The sequence below is a fragment of the Impatiens glandulifera genome, chromosome 8 (genome assembly GCF_907164915.1).
Source record: "Impatiens glandulifera chromosome 8, dImpGla2.1, whole genome shotgun sequence".
Taxonomy (NCBI): Eukaryota; Viridiplantae; Streptophyta; class Magnoliopsida; order Ericales; family Balsaminaceae; genus Impatiens; species Impatiens glandulifera.
In genome coordinates this window covers 8,630,508-8,649,026 of record NC_061869.1, presented here as the reverse complement: position 1 = coordinate 8,649,026, position 18,519 = coordinate 8,630,508, and the positions used below count along the sequence as shown (strand labels likewise).

Below are 18,519 nucleotides of genomic sequence, written 5' to 3'. Positions count from 1 at the left end.
TGTTTTACTTAATAATATAAACGATAACATTTGCATAATATTTTTAATAATATTTTTTATTAAAATATTTCATATTTAACTTTTTAAAATATTTATTTTATATAAAATTATTATTTTATTTTAATTAATTTATTATAATTTTATTATTAATATATAATATTTGAAATTAATTATATATCTTTTAGATTTTTTATCTTTTAAATAAAAAAAATATTAAAAATTAATTAATTAATTAATTATATTTCATGATCAAAAATCTTAATAATTAAATAAAATAAAATGAGTAAAATAGATAAGATGAAAGGTAAATATATAAAATTAATATGGATAAATAAGTAATTTTTGAGTTAATTAAGGAATGAAATGGAGTGGGAAAAACAATTTACTTAAAAAAATACATTTCCAAAACATTAACATTTTCAGTATTTTTTTCCTTCTCAATTTTCATATTTTCCAATAATTTTTTCAAACCATAAATTCATTCACCTAACTAAGATACATAAAATATTTTAATTTTCATTTAATGCTTACCTTCTAATAATAGAAAATTATCTCGGGTAACCGAAAGTGTAAAACAGATAGCATTTGTCGATCTTCTAACTAAGGGTAGATATGGACGTTAATACCGATTTTGCACGTCAGCATCGGTCATCGAAAATTTGTCCGTAGATACACATCAATTTCTTTTTTATAATTTTAACCCATTATATTTTCATATCCCTATTCTTATAATTAGGGAAATTGAAGCATTTTCATTAATTCACTTGATTAAAACATTAATGCTTAAGATAAAAACACACATAAAGAAATAAGAGCAGCCAACTCAAACAGAGCCTTATTTTAATAAACGCGCCCTTAATCTCAATCGCGATCGCAAACGCAAACGCAGCCGCATTAATTCTTCAAAACCCCTTTCTCCTTAAAGTAATCAATGGTATGATCATAAACATCTTCAATCCCATACTTAAAGACAAACCCTTCCTTAGTAAGCTTTTCAGACGACAATATCAACTTCGATTTCGACGGAAAATCCCCAAACCTACAATCCCAGAATCAGAATCGATTTGTAACCTTGTAAAAACAAATTAATCAAACTTACTCTGTCGGAACCTTGTACTCAGGATATCGATTGTTCAAGAACTTAGCAAGCTCCGGTAAGCTAGTGTTAGACGCACAGCAAATATACCGACCAGTAGCCGATTCTTTCTCAGCCAAATATATATGAGCAAGACAAACATCTTCAACATGGGTTATTGATATAGACCCAGAAAGCATTTGCATTCCTTTCAACCCATTAATCAAGAACTCATTTCCTGCAAACCATTTGATTGATGAATATGTTTTTTGATTTATAGTTTGGGTTTTTTTGAAAATGTACCTGTGATTAAGGCGGTGGCGATACGGATGCTGGAGGGGATTTCTTCAGTTAGAGAATGACCAGCCATTAAGGTGGGGATTATGGTTATTAGATCGAGATTTGGGGTTTCTTCAGCAAATTTCCATGCAGCTTTCTCTGCTAGTGTTTTGGATAGAAGATATCCCTGCATATTTAGTTAATGTTTTGATTAAGAAACGTTAAAGGAGTATATTATTAGTTGTTTATATTACCCAAGTTGGAGGTTTAGCAGATGCTAAGAATTCTGCATCAGTCCAATGAGTTTCATCCATGATTAAACCGGTTCCTGTTTGTTCATTTACAGAAACTGCAGCTGCTGATGATGTTAAGATTACGCGTTTTACAGTTTTCGCATTCGAACAGGCGTTTAGCACGTTTAAAACTCCTTTGATTGCCGGTTTAATCATGTCGTTCTACATACAATTAACAAAGAATTAATTTCAGGAGTTTTTTTGTTTATGATTTATGAATCATGGAATGATTGAAATTATCTATACCTCTGGGTCTTGAGAAGCAAAGTTAACTGGCGTGGCGACATGGAAAACGTAATCGCAGCCAGCGATTGGAGCATCGAAACTATGTTCATCTGTTAGATCAGCTTTGAAGATTTTTAAGGAACCCAATTTCTGAAGTTCTAACAGATGGGATGTTTTTGTCTGATTATCTGTATTCATAATCAATTAAAAAAATCAAGAATCAAATAAAACTCATTTGTATAAATTAATAATAATTACCAGGGTCTCTAACGGTAGTGTTGACGGAGTAACCCTTCTGAAGGAGGAGTTTGACTAGCAAAGCCGCCACGAAACCGGTGCCGCCGATGACACACGCCGTCTTGTTTCCGACAGGGTGAACTTCCATTTTGTAGAATCTGTGTTTTGTTGGATAATATGATCTGAAAATTGTGTGGTTTTTTATGGGGTTTCATCTTTTTTTACACTTATAGGCGTTGCTGTTTTTATCTTTCACTAGAAAAGTAAGGTGAACACGTGACCCACCTAAAACATGCTGCCTAACTCCTAGGAACTTGTTTGATATTTTTTTCAATAAAAAATATAATTATATTATTTGATTTTTGTTTTCATTAGTTAAGTCAAACTTTCATATTTTTGTTAAGAAAATTTGAGCCATATGTTATATATTATATTTAATAATTTGAATAATAAAATAAAATAAATAATTGATAATATGACAATAATTTATTTAAATTAAATACTTTGATGAAGAATATTCATTAATGGATGAATTAGTGGACCACATCACTTGGTGAGATCAAATCATAAATGAGTTTGATAAAGTTATGAAAAAAAAAGTGAAATTAAAATCTATCATAAATGAAAAATAATTTAGTTGATTGAGAGATTAAAATGTCTTAAATTTTATTCTCACTTAAAATTCAAGGGTGTTCACGTACTAATTCTCTTTAATTTAAAATAGTAATAATTTAATAGGACAACAAATTAAGTATGTAACTCGCAAACACACTTAATCATTTAACTAGACGCAGAACTATCGCGGGCTCGAACTTATGGTTAGTATCCACCTCTTATTGCCACTAGGCTAAAAGAGGGGAATAACAGATTAAATATGTAGCCCGTAAAGCTGTCTGAAGGGCTCGAACCCAGGACTTTATGGTTAATATCCATCCCTTGTGGCAACAAGAAATAGATATAGTGTGTAAATCTTATTCATTTAGTTAGTTAATGTTTGTTAAATACTAAAAACAGTACTTTTTTCTTATTGGGGTTTGACTAGCTGGTCTCTATTTAAATTGAATTTTTTTTATATCCGATGAAATTAGATGAAAAGTAATAGGTAAAGGGGTAGTTAGCTAGTGAACACTGGTCACGTTTTCTATCTGCATTGAATATTTATAACTTGTAAGTGGTAGGGCAAGCACATGCATTATCAAATCTTACCTATTATTATTTTATTAATCATGTCCCTCACTTCAAATGTCTTCTCCAATCTATACATATATAGATCAATATTGATAAATAGTATAAAATAATAAAAGCTTGTCCAATTGATACATGTCCAATATGTTCACATGAATTTAGGGTTAGCTCCATTTCTATGTTTGTTTCCTTTGGAAATGATCGAACACATGAAAACATGCATGATGGATTATCAAGTGAAATAAACACGGAATTTCTTGTCCTTGTAACTCGCCAAAACCATTCCATCGGGACCTACTCCGATCTCGCAATTAGCATGCACCTTGTGTCGTCGGCTGTTCCACGACCAGAGCTTGAAGCGGATCGCCGACATGAAATCGAGCCTAAATATCACTACACCTTTTGCCCGGTCTGCCTGGAATTGCATCCACCGTTGATTGTTAATCGTTAGGTTTTTCCCGCTCAGCACACCGTGAAGCAACGTTATATTCTTCTTCTCTTGGAAGAAGGGAGATAACACAGTGGTGGATCCAATGTCCTGGTCTTGATACGACAACACTACCTATACTTGGAATTCATAGTAAAAAAGAGACAACTAACAACAATTCGAGCAAGAAATAAGAACGGTATAGTAGATAAAGAAGAGAACAATAAAAAAAATAGATAAAAATATTCAAACAATATAAAAAGTTTAATAGTACTTTTAGGGAGGAAACTAAATTTTCTCATCCACTTTATTGTTGATGTAATTTGTTATTGGTTTATTGTTTGGTTATTTTGTAATATCGTGAATGCATGAGAATGATTTTGGATGCTTTGTTTGGATGTATTCTTTAATATAAGAACCGAAAATGTATCGAACATTTAAAATGTTTTTTTGGAGTATAGATCTGTTGAATTAGAAGATAATATTTACATATTTTGATTGATATACTTAAACAAGGAGTTATTTATAAATTTTTTATTTTTTTAATTAAGTAGAATTAACATGACACTCACATGTAACTCGCTCAAACGTTAAAAAAATATGATAGATGTGAGTCATGTGACTCAAATACAAATTGTGGTTTCTTATTAGTCGGAAAAAGACACGATTCTTATAAATAAAGATTTTGTCAACTAATATTCCCTAAAAAAAATGACTCCGCGGAGACATAAACATTATTTGTTGAATCTCGATTTTGTTATTTTATTTTAAGTTAGTTATAATATAAATGTACTAACTTTTGTCACACATATATAATTATAAGGAGATCATCAAACATAAATATATAGATATATATATATATATATATATACCTGAATGGCATCATAGGAATACCCCATATTCTGATTAGGGTTACGAGCAGTGACATCGAAGATCACTTGAGCGCCCTCGAACACCTCGACTTGATCGAAGCCTGAAATGCTAAAGTCTTGTAAATTGAACTTGGGCCGGTGGGGACGAAGACTGAGCCATAGGATGAATGTTATGATACCGACAATGATAAGAAGCCCAATGAATGTGGCACATATCAATTTGAAAACCCTAGTTGTGAGTGTTTCATGAGCCCGTTCTATGTACCTTTTTGCTGAATGGGATTTGCCGACTTGTCGATTGTAGTCGGGGGTATTGTTATGGATAGGTATTTCATTATGATGCATTTCTTTTACTCCTAAAGGAGATGTAATAGATCGTGAGATATAAACTGACCTAATAAAAGGAAGAGTTTTATCATATGATCATCATGAAAGAGAGATTCGGTTTATATGAGGAATTTAATATATAGATTCCATAGCCTTTTGCATGGGGGAAGAAAAGAATAATATAAAAAAAAAAAAACTAATTGTGGATATGTTGATAAAATGAACAAATTGAAGATCCTTTTGGTGCAAGACAAAGCAAAGAAAATACTTGAAGTGAGGGATACCAATTTTACAAAAGTAATAGTTGTCGACAAGAAATTATATTATTGGTCTAAATAATTTGTTTGTTTGGGAAATAATATTCCCTAAGAATATGTACATTTGAAAGCCATGTTTGCCTCACAAAATTTATGGTAATTGTTATATATATGGCATTTGTTTTTGTTTCACTTTTTTCTGAATTTCTTTTCACATGTAAATTTCTTAATGAGGCTAGCTCCATTCTATTTCATGATATTTTTATTTTTAATAAATATTTAAGTAAATTCAGTGTCAAGAAAGTGAATATGTGACTATATATATGCTGATAGAGGCAATATAAGTAAATTCCGGGTACCCTAGTAGACTTCGCCGGTCTTCTTCTTTGAATGGTAAAAAATAGAAGCTACCTTAAAGTATAGATCTCGAATTCTTAATGGATGTTCTACATATATCTTGGGTTAACGCTGACATTGGTTCGGACAGACCCAATGGTAATGCAACATATGCATCTGCATATCCCGTACCTTAGAGGGGTTAAAACAATATGTTCTTCCTAAGTAAACGGCTTGAACCCTACCCCTATAGTCAACAAGCCTTTTTTTTCCACTATGTGTACCTTTGCGGTTTTGAAGAAACACATATTACAATAGGGTTTAATTTATCATTTATCTTTTTTTTCTTCTTTGTGGTATGCCTTTTTAGAGGATGATATTGTTGAATCATGGTTTTAATCAAGTTTCTTAATTGTTTTTTTTAGTATGTTAAGGTGTGGAGCTAGAAAATTTTGGGGTTCATAAATGTTCATATGTACCTTTTTTTTTCAACCCAAACTCAACATCTATAAATGTTTGACGAACAAATTTTGGGTATTGAGATAACTATTTTCGATAATTTGATTTTTTTTATTAAAGTATGTGTTGTAAGTTAATTTGTGGAGACTTTTACATTCAGTTTGTGACGAATAATTGGAGTATGAATGAAATCCACTGAATTATGCCTAAAACCATTGGCTCCTAAAGTTTTTAAGCATGACAACGTGAATGGTGGGTCTTAAGAATGGGCTAATATTAATGTTATATTATCGTTAATTATTTCACTAGACAAAAATGGTTGAACGCTTAATAATTGCATTCGTATTATGAGGCTCAACTACAACTGTGTTACCATAACTTTAACTGAGATTCGTTAGAAGAATTTGATAAATTCGATAGAAAAGCTTAATATTTTGATAAGATAGTTTGGGATTTTTATTTTTATATGTTATTTTTGTGGGTATTGTTAGAATTTTTAGTCTAAATCTTTATTCTTTTAAGTCTATATTCTTAATACTCTATGTCGATAAATTAAGACAAACATAAGTTGCGGAAAAATACATAAATCTGAAATGAAAAACAGTTCATTAAATCGTTCTTCGTTATTTTTCTGATCTTCTCTTAATCTTGGATCTTCTTGTTCTGGATCTGGACCTGAATTAGAATGTCTGATGTGGTGGGGTTTAAGTCTTCCAACCATCTATCAATAGCCTTATTGAGTGTTCTTGAGAGATGAACATAAACCTTAATTGTCTGATGAGAAAAACATTTTAGGTAGGCTATCTATATGGGTTGGGAACTTGGCCCTAATATACCCATCTATTATTCGGCTCATAATGAAATAATAAATAGTGTTTCTGTTTCTACACAAATATATCCTCATATTTATTATTGATGTCTAAATAAGTTCATAATCTTTATATTTTAATAGATCATTTTAATTGAGGTTTAATCTTTATATGATTAATAGATGTTTGAGTTCGGATATATTAAATTGGATTCAGGGTCAATGTGAGAGACAGAGAAGGAGAAGATTATCCGATTGGATTCGGATATAGAGTATGTGAAACCCGATTTCGAGATCTGACTATATTAAAACTAAAAAAATATGTTTTTTTTTGTTAAGGCTTTAGAGTGATTTTTCATATATTACATTATTAGGATCATTACAATAAATACCAAACACAAATTTCTCTCTAATGACTCTTCATTTTTATTTTTTTAATAATAAAATATTATTTTTCTCTCCCTCACTATTCATCTACAACTTTACTCCTTAACTTCTCTATTCAACCTATATTATCTCTAACTTTTATCATCTATAATAATAACAAATATATTTTCATCTACGAAGTATTTAGGTAACTAATATTTTAATTTGTGTTTTTAAAAATTCAATATTTCTATTTTAAAGATATTTAATATTAAATAATGTTATGTTTCACTGTTCACACACGAACCGATTAATTAACTGAGGATCAGTTACCTGAAAAATTGTCATCTCTTTGTAGAAATAAATATTGAAAGTTCAATATTCTTTTATTGTTTCACCATCATGTTTACTCAGATTCATACAAATCATTTTTAAATCATGAGTTACTGAATTTGATTTTTAATATGGAGAAACTCTTATGTGTATCATTGATTTCTCATGACTTGACAGAACATTTTTCGAAATTGTTTATTACAGAGAAACTCTTACAAATATCCTCGATTTCTCACTATTTTGGTAATATATATAGATAGTTCATTTTGACTTGGTAGAACATTTTTCAGCAGATAAATTTAAGTGCCGCTAATTTCTTTCCACGCCGTTTCATTTGTTTGTCTAGTTTGTTTTACTTTTAACGCTTATTGTTCAAGAATTAAAATGAATTTGTCTTTGAAAAAATTTTCACCAAATTAAATAATTGTTGGATTTTTTTATTGGCAATTTTATTTTTGTGATTTTTTAATATAAACTGATATTTTGATCATCAATTGTTTATTTTAATATTTGTTTAAATGTTATCTTGTATTATTTACTATTGTTTCTAAAACAATTCACTTAACTAACATTTTATTAAATTTATTTTAAAATTATTATTTTTTAATTATGTTAGGCCTCGTTTGGTTTGGGTTATTTGAATAACTCAAATCCAAAACATATATTTTTCACTTGCTCTCCCATCAATCTTATCACTCAATTCATTAATCAAAATACTAAAATATTTTTTATTTTAAATTATTATTTTTTATTTTATCATTATGTATTAATATTTTTTTAAGTTTTTTTATTCAAAAATATTCTCACATCCTTAAAATCACTATCAATCATTATTTTTCAGATAACCCAAATTTTTTAAAAACCACTTATCCGAACCAGGCCTTAAAAAAACAATCATCCTAATATTTCATCTTGAATATTTGTGCTTTCACTCCATTTAATCATAGTATGCATTTTAGTGTATATTTACATCTCGGCGTCAGCGGCTTCGTGCCGCACTGGAGTGATCCAATATGTGCTTCCGCACGTTCCACCACTTCTCCGTTCATTTCCAATATAACTTATTTGGATCTAAAAATGACAATTCCTACAGTAATGTGGATGAATATGGATCTAAATTGGTCTAAAATTATAATTTCAATCATATTAATAGTTATCCCAAATTGACGGATTTTTATGGTGGTCATAAAAAGAAAATTGAAGAAAAAAATAGATAACATGTAGCTAAAGAGAATCAAATTCATAGTGTGATTAAAAAATTTGTCACACTAGTTAACTAATACTTATTTTAAAATTGTATGATATATAAGACTTTCTAGGTAATACTTCTTTTCTTTTAAGGCTTACTTGACAAGTATATCACCCATGTAGATCGGTCTTGATCACAAATTCACAATAGAATATGAGACTTATCCCAACCCATATACTCTTAGTTGATCTAGAAGTACCCTAAATACTTGGGATTATTTGATCTCAAAAGTGCCAAGTTTCCACTATGGACGTCGCTCTTTGGCCAAGCAAATTCATCGTATGTTTTCGGAAATACAATACTCATCAATTGTTTTATAAGGTTTTGTATAGGTTTTTTTACCCTTTTTATTTTGATTTCAAGCTCATTTTCTCTTTACTATTATATATAAGTCTAACAAAGTCATGAATAGCCCTCGGATCGAACATGCATATTATGATATAAGACTAGCATGAATATATGTCTACCTAATTAATTGTAAACCAAATGTTTAAAAATAATATAAATATTTTATAAGGAGTGTTTTGAAATGGTGGTAATTTTTTTAATCTAAACCAACATCAAGAGGGAAGCTTATTTTTCGTGCGGAATGATAATTTTGGCCTCAATATATTATGCCATTGTTTATGTAATATTTAATTATTCTCTTACAAGATTAAAGACATACATACATTGTATTGTGCTCATTCATAAATATTAAAATCACTACTTTGTCATTTGCTTAAATTGTTATATATTATATAAGCTTGTCTTCTTCCAGTTTTGCAAGTGAATGATTGAATGAATAAAACTTCTCCATGTTGACTTAGGGCCTGTTTGAATTGAATTAAACAATATTAAATCATCAATTATTTATTTATTAAATAATTAATTAAAATATTCTTATTTTATAACATTTTTCATAATATGTAATAAGGAGGATTAATTAAGCAGAGGTTGGTGTAACAAGAACAGATTAGTTTGAAGATCGAACTCGTACACTCGTAAACTTTAGAATTGGTTTTTATCTTATCATTATGTCTTTCTTTCATCTCTTCTATCTTTGGGTTATTGTTTATGTTTAAAATAACTTCTAAAAAAATATTAGGTATAGCCAATTGAATTCCAGTAACATTTAACACGAGTTCAGATCTATTTTATTTCTGGCATTAGACCCAATTAAATGAACCCCCATTTTATTTTGAGATGAACCTTTCATATTTTATATACAAGCGGTCTTGCAAAGAGATATTAAGAAAAATAATATAGTATTTGAATAACTTCTTATTGTTATTTTTGGATGGGTGAAATTAAAATTGAAATTGGCAATGGTATTGAAATTTTTTTATGAGAATTGACATTAAATTATAATTTAATTTCTATATTTTAGAAAACTATATAATTGTAATTAAATATCAATTTTTATGTTTAAAAAAAAGAATATAATAAAATAATTTTAATATATATATTATCTATTTTATTAAAAAATTAATTTGATATATCCAATTAGGATCATGGGTTAAACATTTTTCAAGTTTCTATTTTTATTAAGAAAATATATCGGTTAAAAACGTCAATTCATAGATTTAAAAAATAAAATATATAGGTTCAAAATATTTTAACTTTGTAAATTCAAAAATAAAATATCGATTTAAATATTAACTTCTTAAATATATATATATAACACATTAACTTACTTAAAAAAAGACATCGGTTCCATATTTTATCATCATAAATTAAAAAAGAACAATTATTAATTGAAAACTTTAATTGTGTTTTAAATGATAAAATAATAAATTATTTTGTTTGAAAAAACATAAAAAAAAAATTGGAATTACAATTCCGACCTAAAAAAATGGAATTGAGAACTATAAAATTACACTCTATTGAATTTTATTAAAATTTTAATTCTAAATCTAATTATTAAAATTAAATGGTCTATCACATTTAAAAATTAGAATTGAATCTTTTAATTCCAATTTCAATATCAATTTCAGGCTACCCAACACTCTTCAAATTTTAAAGATATATTTTTAATTGTTAATAAAATATTATAAAAGGAGAAATATTTAATTACAACTAAGAAGACAGTTAAAGAAAAAAAATAAAGACAATAAAATAATAAAAATTATCATAAAGATAATAGAGATTGTAATCACTAGAATCTAGATTCTTTAATCTTTATCCATTGTTTTTATGATTATATACACATATTTGGATTAATTTTCATTTAAATTTGGGATTTTAATAAGGATCAAAACAGGATTGACCCAAACATTATTTTATAAATAAATATAAAGTTATATTACTGAAGACCCTATATTTTTAATAATACAATAATAGTTAAATAATATAAAGATTTGCTTGTGTTTTCTTTGTTTGATGATTGTATTTATTTTCATCTTCCTTCTTACTATTAAAAAAACTCAAAAAAAATTAACCATATTATAGTATTGGAATCAAGTTTAAACCATTATTGATTTTTTTGAGTCTTAATTATTTGTGCAATAGTCATTTTATATTTACACAGTTTTTCAATAAATAAATAAAATTGTGGATTTGATCATATTCTTATGCCTCTATTTATATATCAAATATGTATGAGTATTTCTTGAGAAAAAAATGAAATCATGTCACAATTATATGTTATTTTGGTAGTCTATTTCACATAAGTGGGATAATATTATTTTTTTTTCGATTTTTCAATCACAACCCTCCAAGGTGTTGTTATTGCTGAGCTATTAAAGTAAATAGAAATATTTATGTATTATAGTGTAAATAAAATAAATATATTTTTACTAAATTTGTGATGAATAAGACTATAAGTAGACAGAAAAACATATTTGTTTGTTAAATTCTATAATTGTAAAAATAAAAATCTAAACCTATACTCAATCAAGCCATAACTTATTGAAAACAAATTAGAATCAACTTTATTTTTAAATTATACTTATCCCTTATTAGATGACAATTATTGAACTAAATCCAAATATAATAACAGATCATTATAGATTATTTTTTAATTATTTAATTCATTATTTAAAACATCAAGATATATTTGATTTATTGTTTATCATATTTAATATAATAATATTTTAATTATGACTCAAATAATTTGTATCAAATAGATTATTCTAAAAATAAGTATATTTCAAGATACACCCAAATCAAACAATACATTTAGCCTTAGGAGAAAAATAAATATATGTGTTTAGGAATGACATTGTGTCTTGTTCTACTTCTAATCATCCCGCCTAATTCGGTTATAAAAAATTCAGCGGGCACAATTTATATTATATTCTTACAAAAATAATTTATCGTTTTATATAATATATTAAAATTTATATTATTATAAAAAATAATTTTAAAATTCTTATAAAAATTGAAAAATCAATATTATATATTAATTTGTTTTATTAATGTTATACAAATATCATTACCAATTAAACCGGAAAAAAAGTATTGAACAAGATTATTCAATTCAAAAATTAAGGGACGAATTATAATTGATATTCTCTTTTAGCTATTAAGGGTTAATTAGTTGAAGTTATTTAAGAATATATATATATGGTAAAATATATTTTTTTTCAAAAAAGGGAATTGATTAATGAAGATAGGTAGTGTCATTAATTTGAAATAACCTAAAATGAAAAAGGATTAAAAAATATGAAATAGAGTAATAAATGAATAAATTGGGATAAAATGAATGAAACTGCAATTACAATTGAAGGAATTTGTCAAATAATTATCTTTGACAGTTGGATCCCTATTATTGTTTTTCCTCTTTTGAAAGAATTTCCATATCATACCATTCACCAGCTTTCTGATGTGGTCATCCCTCTTCCCCCTTTTGTCTTCCTCTCTCTTTCTTTCTCAATATTTTCAAGAACCCTCCATTTCCATTTCAATTTCAATACCCAGATCTCAAATCTCATATTAAACCACCTCTTCGTCTTCTTTATCTTTCCATTCATTCTTGGGTTTAGCATAGAACTGTTCTAGTGTCCTCCATTGTTAGTTGAAATGCTGGAGTCAATTGGAGAAGAAGGAATGTAGAAAGAGAAGAAGTTGTTTCTTCCTGTTTGATCCTTTCCAGCTTCTCGCTGCAATAGGTATAATCTGTTCCTTCTTTTCATTTCAATATAGATTTAGTATTTGGGAAAAACCCATGTTTCAAGATTTATGTTTGTTTTATAGGCAAAACAGATTTTGGATTGTGTCTTTATGGTTTATATGAATGGCTGGAAAAATTAAAGGGATTTATAAAAGCTTCAAGTATATAACCCAAATCTTTGGTATTTCCTTCTTCTTCTTCATCTTCTTCCATAGATTTCTTTCTTGTGTTTGTTTGTTTACAAGAAGAGTTTGGTTTGCAGTTGTGAAGGAAAGAGAGATGGAAATTGGGTATCCGACAGATGTGAAACATTTAGCACATATTGGATCGAATGGATCATCTGGCAATGCTCCAAGTTGGGTATGTTTTAAACAATTCAATTACTGATTGACTGATTGATTGATTGATTCTTTATTAAAATCGAATTATTTTGGTGAAATCCATAGATGAATGAATTCAAGACAACATCCCAATTCTCTGCAACTTCAATAGGTAACATTCATCGCACAGGAGACTCCAATACAGCTATCTCAACATGGTCATCTCAAGGTTCTTTCTTTTTTACTTAATCGTAGTTCGTTAGTTTGTTTAATGAATTGAGTGATTTGATTGATCGTGAACTCTATAGAATTAGGGCTAATGTAGCTACCCATATGCAATGTTTTCACATTTGGACTATACTGATTTCAAGAAGTGTAAAACTCAGTGTCTCTGTTTTGTATTGCTTAACAGATTTTCAAACTATGGATAGAGAACCAATAGAAGATCAACTATTCAAGGATGTTGTTACTGATAATATCCCCAATAAGAAGCAGAAACGAAAGAAATCAAAGTCTGCAAAATGCAAGTTCGTCGAAGAAAATGGAAGACATGAAAGCATAGAAGTTATGTAAGACCGAAATTGGCGATTGTTTGAAAGGGAATCGACTTGTTTCCTAAAGTTTTAAACAAACATTATTGTGACTTGTTTCTATCTGCTTGTTTTCTATGAAAAAATGCAACTTTCTTATCATCATTTGTGATGATAATTGAAGTTTTTGGTTTAAAATGTACTAAAATATGCACTTCTTTAGTGATGCAAAGAATAGATGGATACCCCATGTGTGATTATCAAACTAAATGAATTTTGCCTAAGAAATTAAATTTCAATTGCCAAATAAATTATAACAAATGTGTGACTTTTCATAATTTGGTCGGTTTATATATAGAAATACAAAACTAAATTGTTGAAGTTTCGATTTTATTTTGTTCGTCAAAAATCATCGTTAAAGAATTAAAGAATATATACAATTATTTTAAAAAATAACAAAATATATTAATAAGCTAACATGGGTTAGCCATAACATCCATTTTTAACATAAACATTTTAATTCTAAATAAACAATAAAACTTTCTAATATTAATATTTATATACTTCAAACATTTGTTAGTGTTAAACAAAAAAAAATCAATTTTTTAAATTTTAACTACGAAAAACAAATCTAAGTAACCTATGTCGGTTTCATTCGTTTTAACTCGATCTTTTTTTTACATCTAATCTCTACCTCTAAAGAACATTGCTTTTTTTTTATTATTTAGAAGTGTGACAGTCTATAATGATAAAAAAATAAATGGTGAAATTTATTACTGGATTTTTGTAAATGATATAGACATTTAAAATATATTTTATTGTGAGTATAGATAATATAAAATAGAGAAGACGGAAGAGCCATCGTCATTTCAATTTCCAATCAAAGTTAGTGGTCCATTCAATAGCCTTTAAAGTTAGTTGAAAATTTGTTAATGGGCGGATTGTAATTTCACGGACCCTTTAAAAAAACAATTATAAAAGAAAGGGAAAAATTCATGAAATGTTCAAGGGTATAATGATCATTGTGGAGTTAAATGGCAGTTGCTTTCCCGCCAATTATCTGACTTCTAAAAATTGAAAATTACAAAAGAAAAAAAATTAAGAAAAGCTATAAAATAATTATCATGTCTAAAACTGTAAAAGTTTTAATTACAATGTAATTAATAATATATATGAGATAGATAATTTCTCATTTAAATCATGCATGAACAAAATACATAAATACATTTGGGTGTTTAATATTTGGTCTGAATTAAATATCTGATCAAATTCGAATAAATCAAATTTGAATTATATTTTCGGTTTTCTAAACGAATTTTAAACCAATTTGAATTCAAATATGGTTTTCGGTTTGATTTCGAGTTGAAACAGAAAACCAATTTATTATTTATTTTTATTATATATATATATTTTATTAAATATAATTAAATAATTATAATATATTAAATGCTAGCTCTTCAAAATATATAAGACCCTAATCCCTTGAAATTTGTTGACAATGAAAGTAAAAATAAATACAGGTGCAATTATTGTAATAATGAATATGCGATCGAATTTGAATTCATCAAATTTCAATATTGGATTCAGTTTTGGAATTTGCTTAAAAAAAATACAAATTCATTATATAACTTTTTAAATAAAAATAATTATTTCCTATGTTTAACTAAAAATACTTAGTTATTGTACATTTCCTCTTTTAAAATATATAATAAATTATGTTATATATATTTAAGTTTTAATCTCACTATTTGATTGAGTAAAAAAAATTTTTTATAAAATAAATTAAAAAAATTTATTTAAACGTGTATATTTATATATTTGTTGCTATATGTATAAATTATTAAAAACAATTATCTAAACTGATGGAGAAAAATAAAAAGTCAGAGCATTTTTTATTTTCTAAACAAGATGAAAATGTTGAAAAAGAAAAGGAAGAAGTAGATTTTTTTTTTTTGAAAACTAGTATTTTATCATTTATAACATGACAATAACAATCATTTTAAAAGCTGTTAAAATAAAAAGTAAAAGTGATTTTGTTTTTATTTGATATTAAATATGTAATTATATTAGATAAAATATTTTTAGGGGAGAAATTAATAAATAAAAAAAAGTAATGTTTTGATAATTTATTTAATCAATTTATCAAAAATATAAATTAATCAAACATTTTCTAAGATTGGTTATGATTTTTGATAAAATAAAACAAAATTCATAACAAATAAGCTTGACTTGATTTGTTCACTTGTTACAATTTTTTTTATTGATTTAAATAGTTGTAATTACAACTTTTATTAATTATGGTATTATTATATTATTTTTGGTAAATTGATATTCATGTTCATTTAGCTAATTATATATACAATTAGATTTATTCTTTATTATTTAAAAGTGGGTATATTTAACTTATTAAGATATTTTTATTTTATTTTTCTTAAAAGACCTGAAAAGGGTAAATGATTACGAGAGTTCATGATTCACACAGAACAATCATTTGTCAAAAATAAATGAACTAACAAGATAAAACAGAAAAATAACCAGAATGAGAACAAACTGAAGGATACAAATAATGAAACTTAAAGCGCATTGAAATTAGAAATAAGAGTGACTTTCTCATATGCAATGCTCCATCTTTGACAAATCAACCAATTTTTGTTCACAAGTGAGAATTCACCCTCACGTTCGAATGAGTGAGTTTCCATCAAAGATAATTTCATTCCAAACAAACTCCACATCATTTCAAACCCTTGAAAATGCTCTTGCGTTCCTCTCCATCAAAATATGATAAACAATATTTGCAAAGAACCTTTTGAAGACATTTAAACTAAAGTCATTACCCTTTGTCTCGATGATTGTCATTTCCTTGATATCAGTCCATTCTTTTGGGAAGCTAAGAAGACTCATTGATGTGAAGAACTTACCCCAAAGCAAGAAAGCGCGCAAATGGGCATTCCATAAAGAGATGGTATATGGTCTCCTTATTTTCCATACAAAGAAGAAAATTGGGATTTAGGATATTCATATACTTCTTAATTCGATCGCACATGTTAAGTCTTTCACGGAACGCCAACCACAAAATGAATTGTTGTCTATGAATAATTTTCTTGGACCACACTAAATGGGACCATGAGACCACCTCACCTCTATCGCGAACAATATTTCATATTAATCCCAAGTTAAAATTGTCTTCATTTTCAACACTCTAAACTCGAGAATCCTCACAATTATTAAAGTCATAGGAAGATAGAGTATTGAGGATCCTCGTACCTTCAGGAATTTCCCTCAAAATGTTATTACATTCCCCGTTTTGACTTGTTGAACAATAGACAGTTGACATTTCTGTCTTATTCGAATAATAGAGAGGACACTATTATGAATAATAAGGTGATCCCCGAACCAGGGTCATGCCAAAATAGAGTTCCGTTCCATTCCCAATCTGAAGTTTGATCATCTTACCAACACTATCTTTGAGCTTTAGAATTTTTTAAGGGACCATGCAATTTCCATATTGATCTTGCACGTCCAAATGTTGATTTCCTTTCTAATGAACCTCAAATTAACCCATCTGATTCATATCGAGTCTTGTTTTTTTCTCCAATGCCCAAAAATGTCGATAGGTGAAAGTTTTATTCCAAGTAGCGTAGTCTTTAATTCTAATTCCACCTTCTTTCTTCAGCTTATAAACATCAAGCCACTTCACTTTTTGCCTCTGCACCCTTAAGTCCCCCCGATGAAGTTCATCATCAATTGATTAAGCTCTTTCATAACTTTCTTTGAGAGGATCATCTATTGCGCCCAATATCTGATGATGCCCATAACAACTCTCATGACTAATTCAATTTGTCTCGCATAAGATAATCTCTTTGTAGCCCATCCCATTATAGAGTTCTTCACCTTTTCAATCAATGACCTACAATGATAGATTTGGAGTTATTTTGACGAGAGCGGGATACCAAGATAACGAACTGATAATGACCCTTCATTGATTTCCATGATGTCAAAGATGTTTTCCTTTGTTTCGTGATTTACACTGCCATAGAAGACCAGACTTTTACTCTGATTAATGCTAAGACCTGTAACACTAGAAAAGATTGTTAATGCCTCCTTGATAGGTTTGACGGATTCAACATCAGCATGCACCAAGATGAATAAATCGTCTGTGAAATAGATATGAGTAATGTTTTATTCCCTACAATATGGATGGTGAGTAAATGGGAGGTACTTTAAAAGCATTTTAACAATGCACTTAAAGACCTCCATGTTGAGGACAAAAAGATAAAAAGAGATGAGATCCCCTTGTCTAACCCCGTTTTCTCTTTTGAAAAAACTTATCATGGATATCATTCAAGCTAACAATAAAGTGAGGAGTCGAAACACACTACATAATCCACTCAATAAAAATGCAAGGAAAACCAAAAATATTTAAGAACTCTTGAATATCACTTCATTTAATGGAATCAAAAGCTTTTTGGATATCCACCTTAAAAGCCACTTGAGGTGAAATTGAATTATTGCCATAGCCCTTTAATAATCCATACATAAGTAAGATGTTATGGAAAATAGATCTACTAGAGATGAATATCGATTGCAAGGGACTAATCAGGTTTGAAATAACAGTTAGCCTTGAAAAGGTAGCGTTAAAGTCATTCAACCTTGGACTTTTGTCGCCATTCATGTAAAATAGAGCTTGCATGATCTCATCCGTAGTAATAATCTCAATGAGCTTTCTACTATCCTCCCCTGTAACCTTCCTAATGACAATATGGTGTAGGAAACCCAAGTAGATTGAAGGCTCCTTTCTAGTTCTAATAAGCTCCCGATAGAATTTAATATCCTCCTAGTGCACCTGCT

The 18,519-nt window shown here is 28.0% G+C and overlaps 3 protein-coding genes across 3 annotated transcripts; 1 reads left to right on the top strand and 2 right to left on the bottom strand.

Annotated features, from left to right (window-relative positions):
• Positions 1–721: 721 nt before the first annotated feature.
• LOC124911999 (anthocyanidin reductase ((2S)-flavan-3-ol-forming)) lies at positions 722–2,301 on the bottom strand. The gene is made up of 6 exons (XM_047452549.1): positions 2,131–2,301; positions 1,894–2,060; positions 1,609–1,809; positions 1,379–1,541; positions 1,100–1,313; positions 722–1,039 (listed from the first exon to the last, which is right to left on the bottom strand). Exons 1-6 carry the CDS (start codon positions 2,255–2,257, stop codon positions 895–897), a joined length of 1,017 nt encoding a protein of 338 aa, XP_047308505.1. The 5' UTR covers positions 2,258–2,301; the 3' UTR covers positions 722–894.
• Positions 2,302–3,394: 1,093 nt separating this feature from the next.
• Positions 3,395–5,009, bottom strand: LOC124912502 (NDR1/HIN1-like protein 26). Its single transcript, XM_047453138.1, has 2 exons — positions 4,594–5,009; positions 3,395–3,856 (listed from the first exon to the last, which is right to left on the bottom strand). The coding sequence occupies exons 1-2, from the start codon at positions 4,936–4,938 to the stop codon at positions 3,527–3,529; spliced, it is 675 nt and encodes a 224-aa protein (XP_047309094.1). The 5' UTR covers positions 4,939–5,009; the 3' UTR covers positions 3,395–3,526.
• A 7,509-nt stretch (positions 5,010–12,518) lies between these two features.
• On the top strand, positions 12,519–13,860 carry LOC124912537 (CRIB domain-containing protein RIC10-like). Its single transcript, XM_047453174.1, has 5 exons — positions 12,519–12,819; positions 12,905–13,002; positions 13,084–13,181; positions 13,268–13,370; positions 13,554–13,860. The coding sequence occupies exons 2-5, from the start codon at positions 12,945–12,947 to the stop codon at positions 13,712–13,714; spliced, it is 420 nt and encodes a 139-aa protein (XP_047309130.1). The 5' UTR covers positions 12,519–12,819; positions 12,905–12,944; the 3' UTR covers positions 13,715–13,860.
• Positions 13,861–18,519: the final 4,659 nt, after the last annotated feature.

Coding starts and splice junctions, on each gene's coding strand:
- LOC124912537 (XM_047453174.1), top strand. CDS start 12,945: ATGGCTGGAAAAATTAAAGGGATTTATAAAAGCTTCAAGTATATAACC. Junction 13,003..13,083: donor GTATATAACCCAAATCTTTG/GTATTTCCTTCT, acceptor TTTGGTTTGCAG/TTGTGAAGGAAAGAGAGATG. Junction 13,182..13,267: donor CTGGCAATGCTCCAAGTTGG/GTATGTTTTAAA, acceptor TGAAATCCATAG/ATGAATGAATTCAAGACAAC.
- LOC124912502 (XM_047453138.1), bottom strand. CDS start 4,938: ATGCATCATAATGAAATACCTATCCATAACAATACCCCCGACTACAAT. Junction 3,857..4,593: donor ATTCCTATGATGCCATTCAG/GTATATATATAT, acceptor TTCCAAGTATAG/GTAGTGTTGTCGTATCAAGA.
- LOC124911999 (XM_047452549.1), bottom strand. CDS start 2,257: ATGGAAGTTCACCCTGTCGGAAACAAGACGGCGTGTGTCATCGGCGGC. Junction 1,542..1,608: donor CTGCTAAACCTCCAACTTGG/GTAATATAAACA, acceptor CTAAATATGCAG/GGATATCTTCTATCCAAAAC. Junction 1,040..1,099: donor GAGTACAAGGTTCCGACAGA/GTAAGTTTGATT, acceptor CTGGGATTGTAG/GTTTGGGGATTTTCCGTCGA.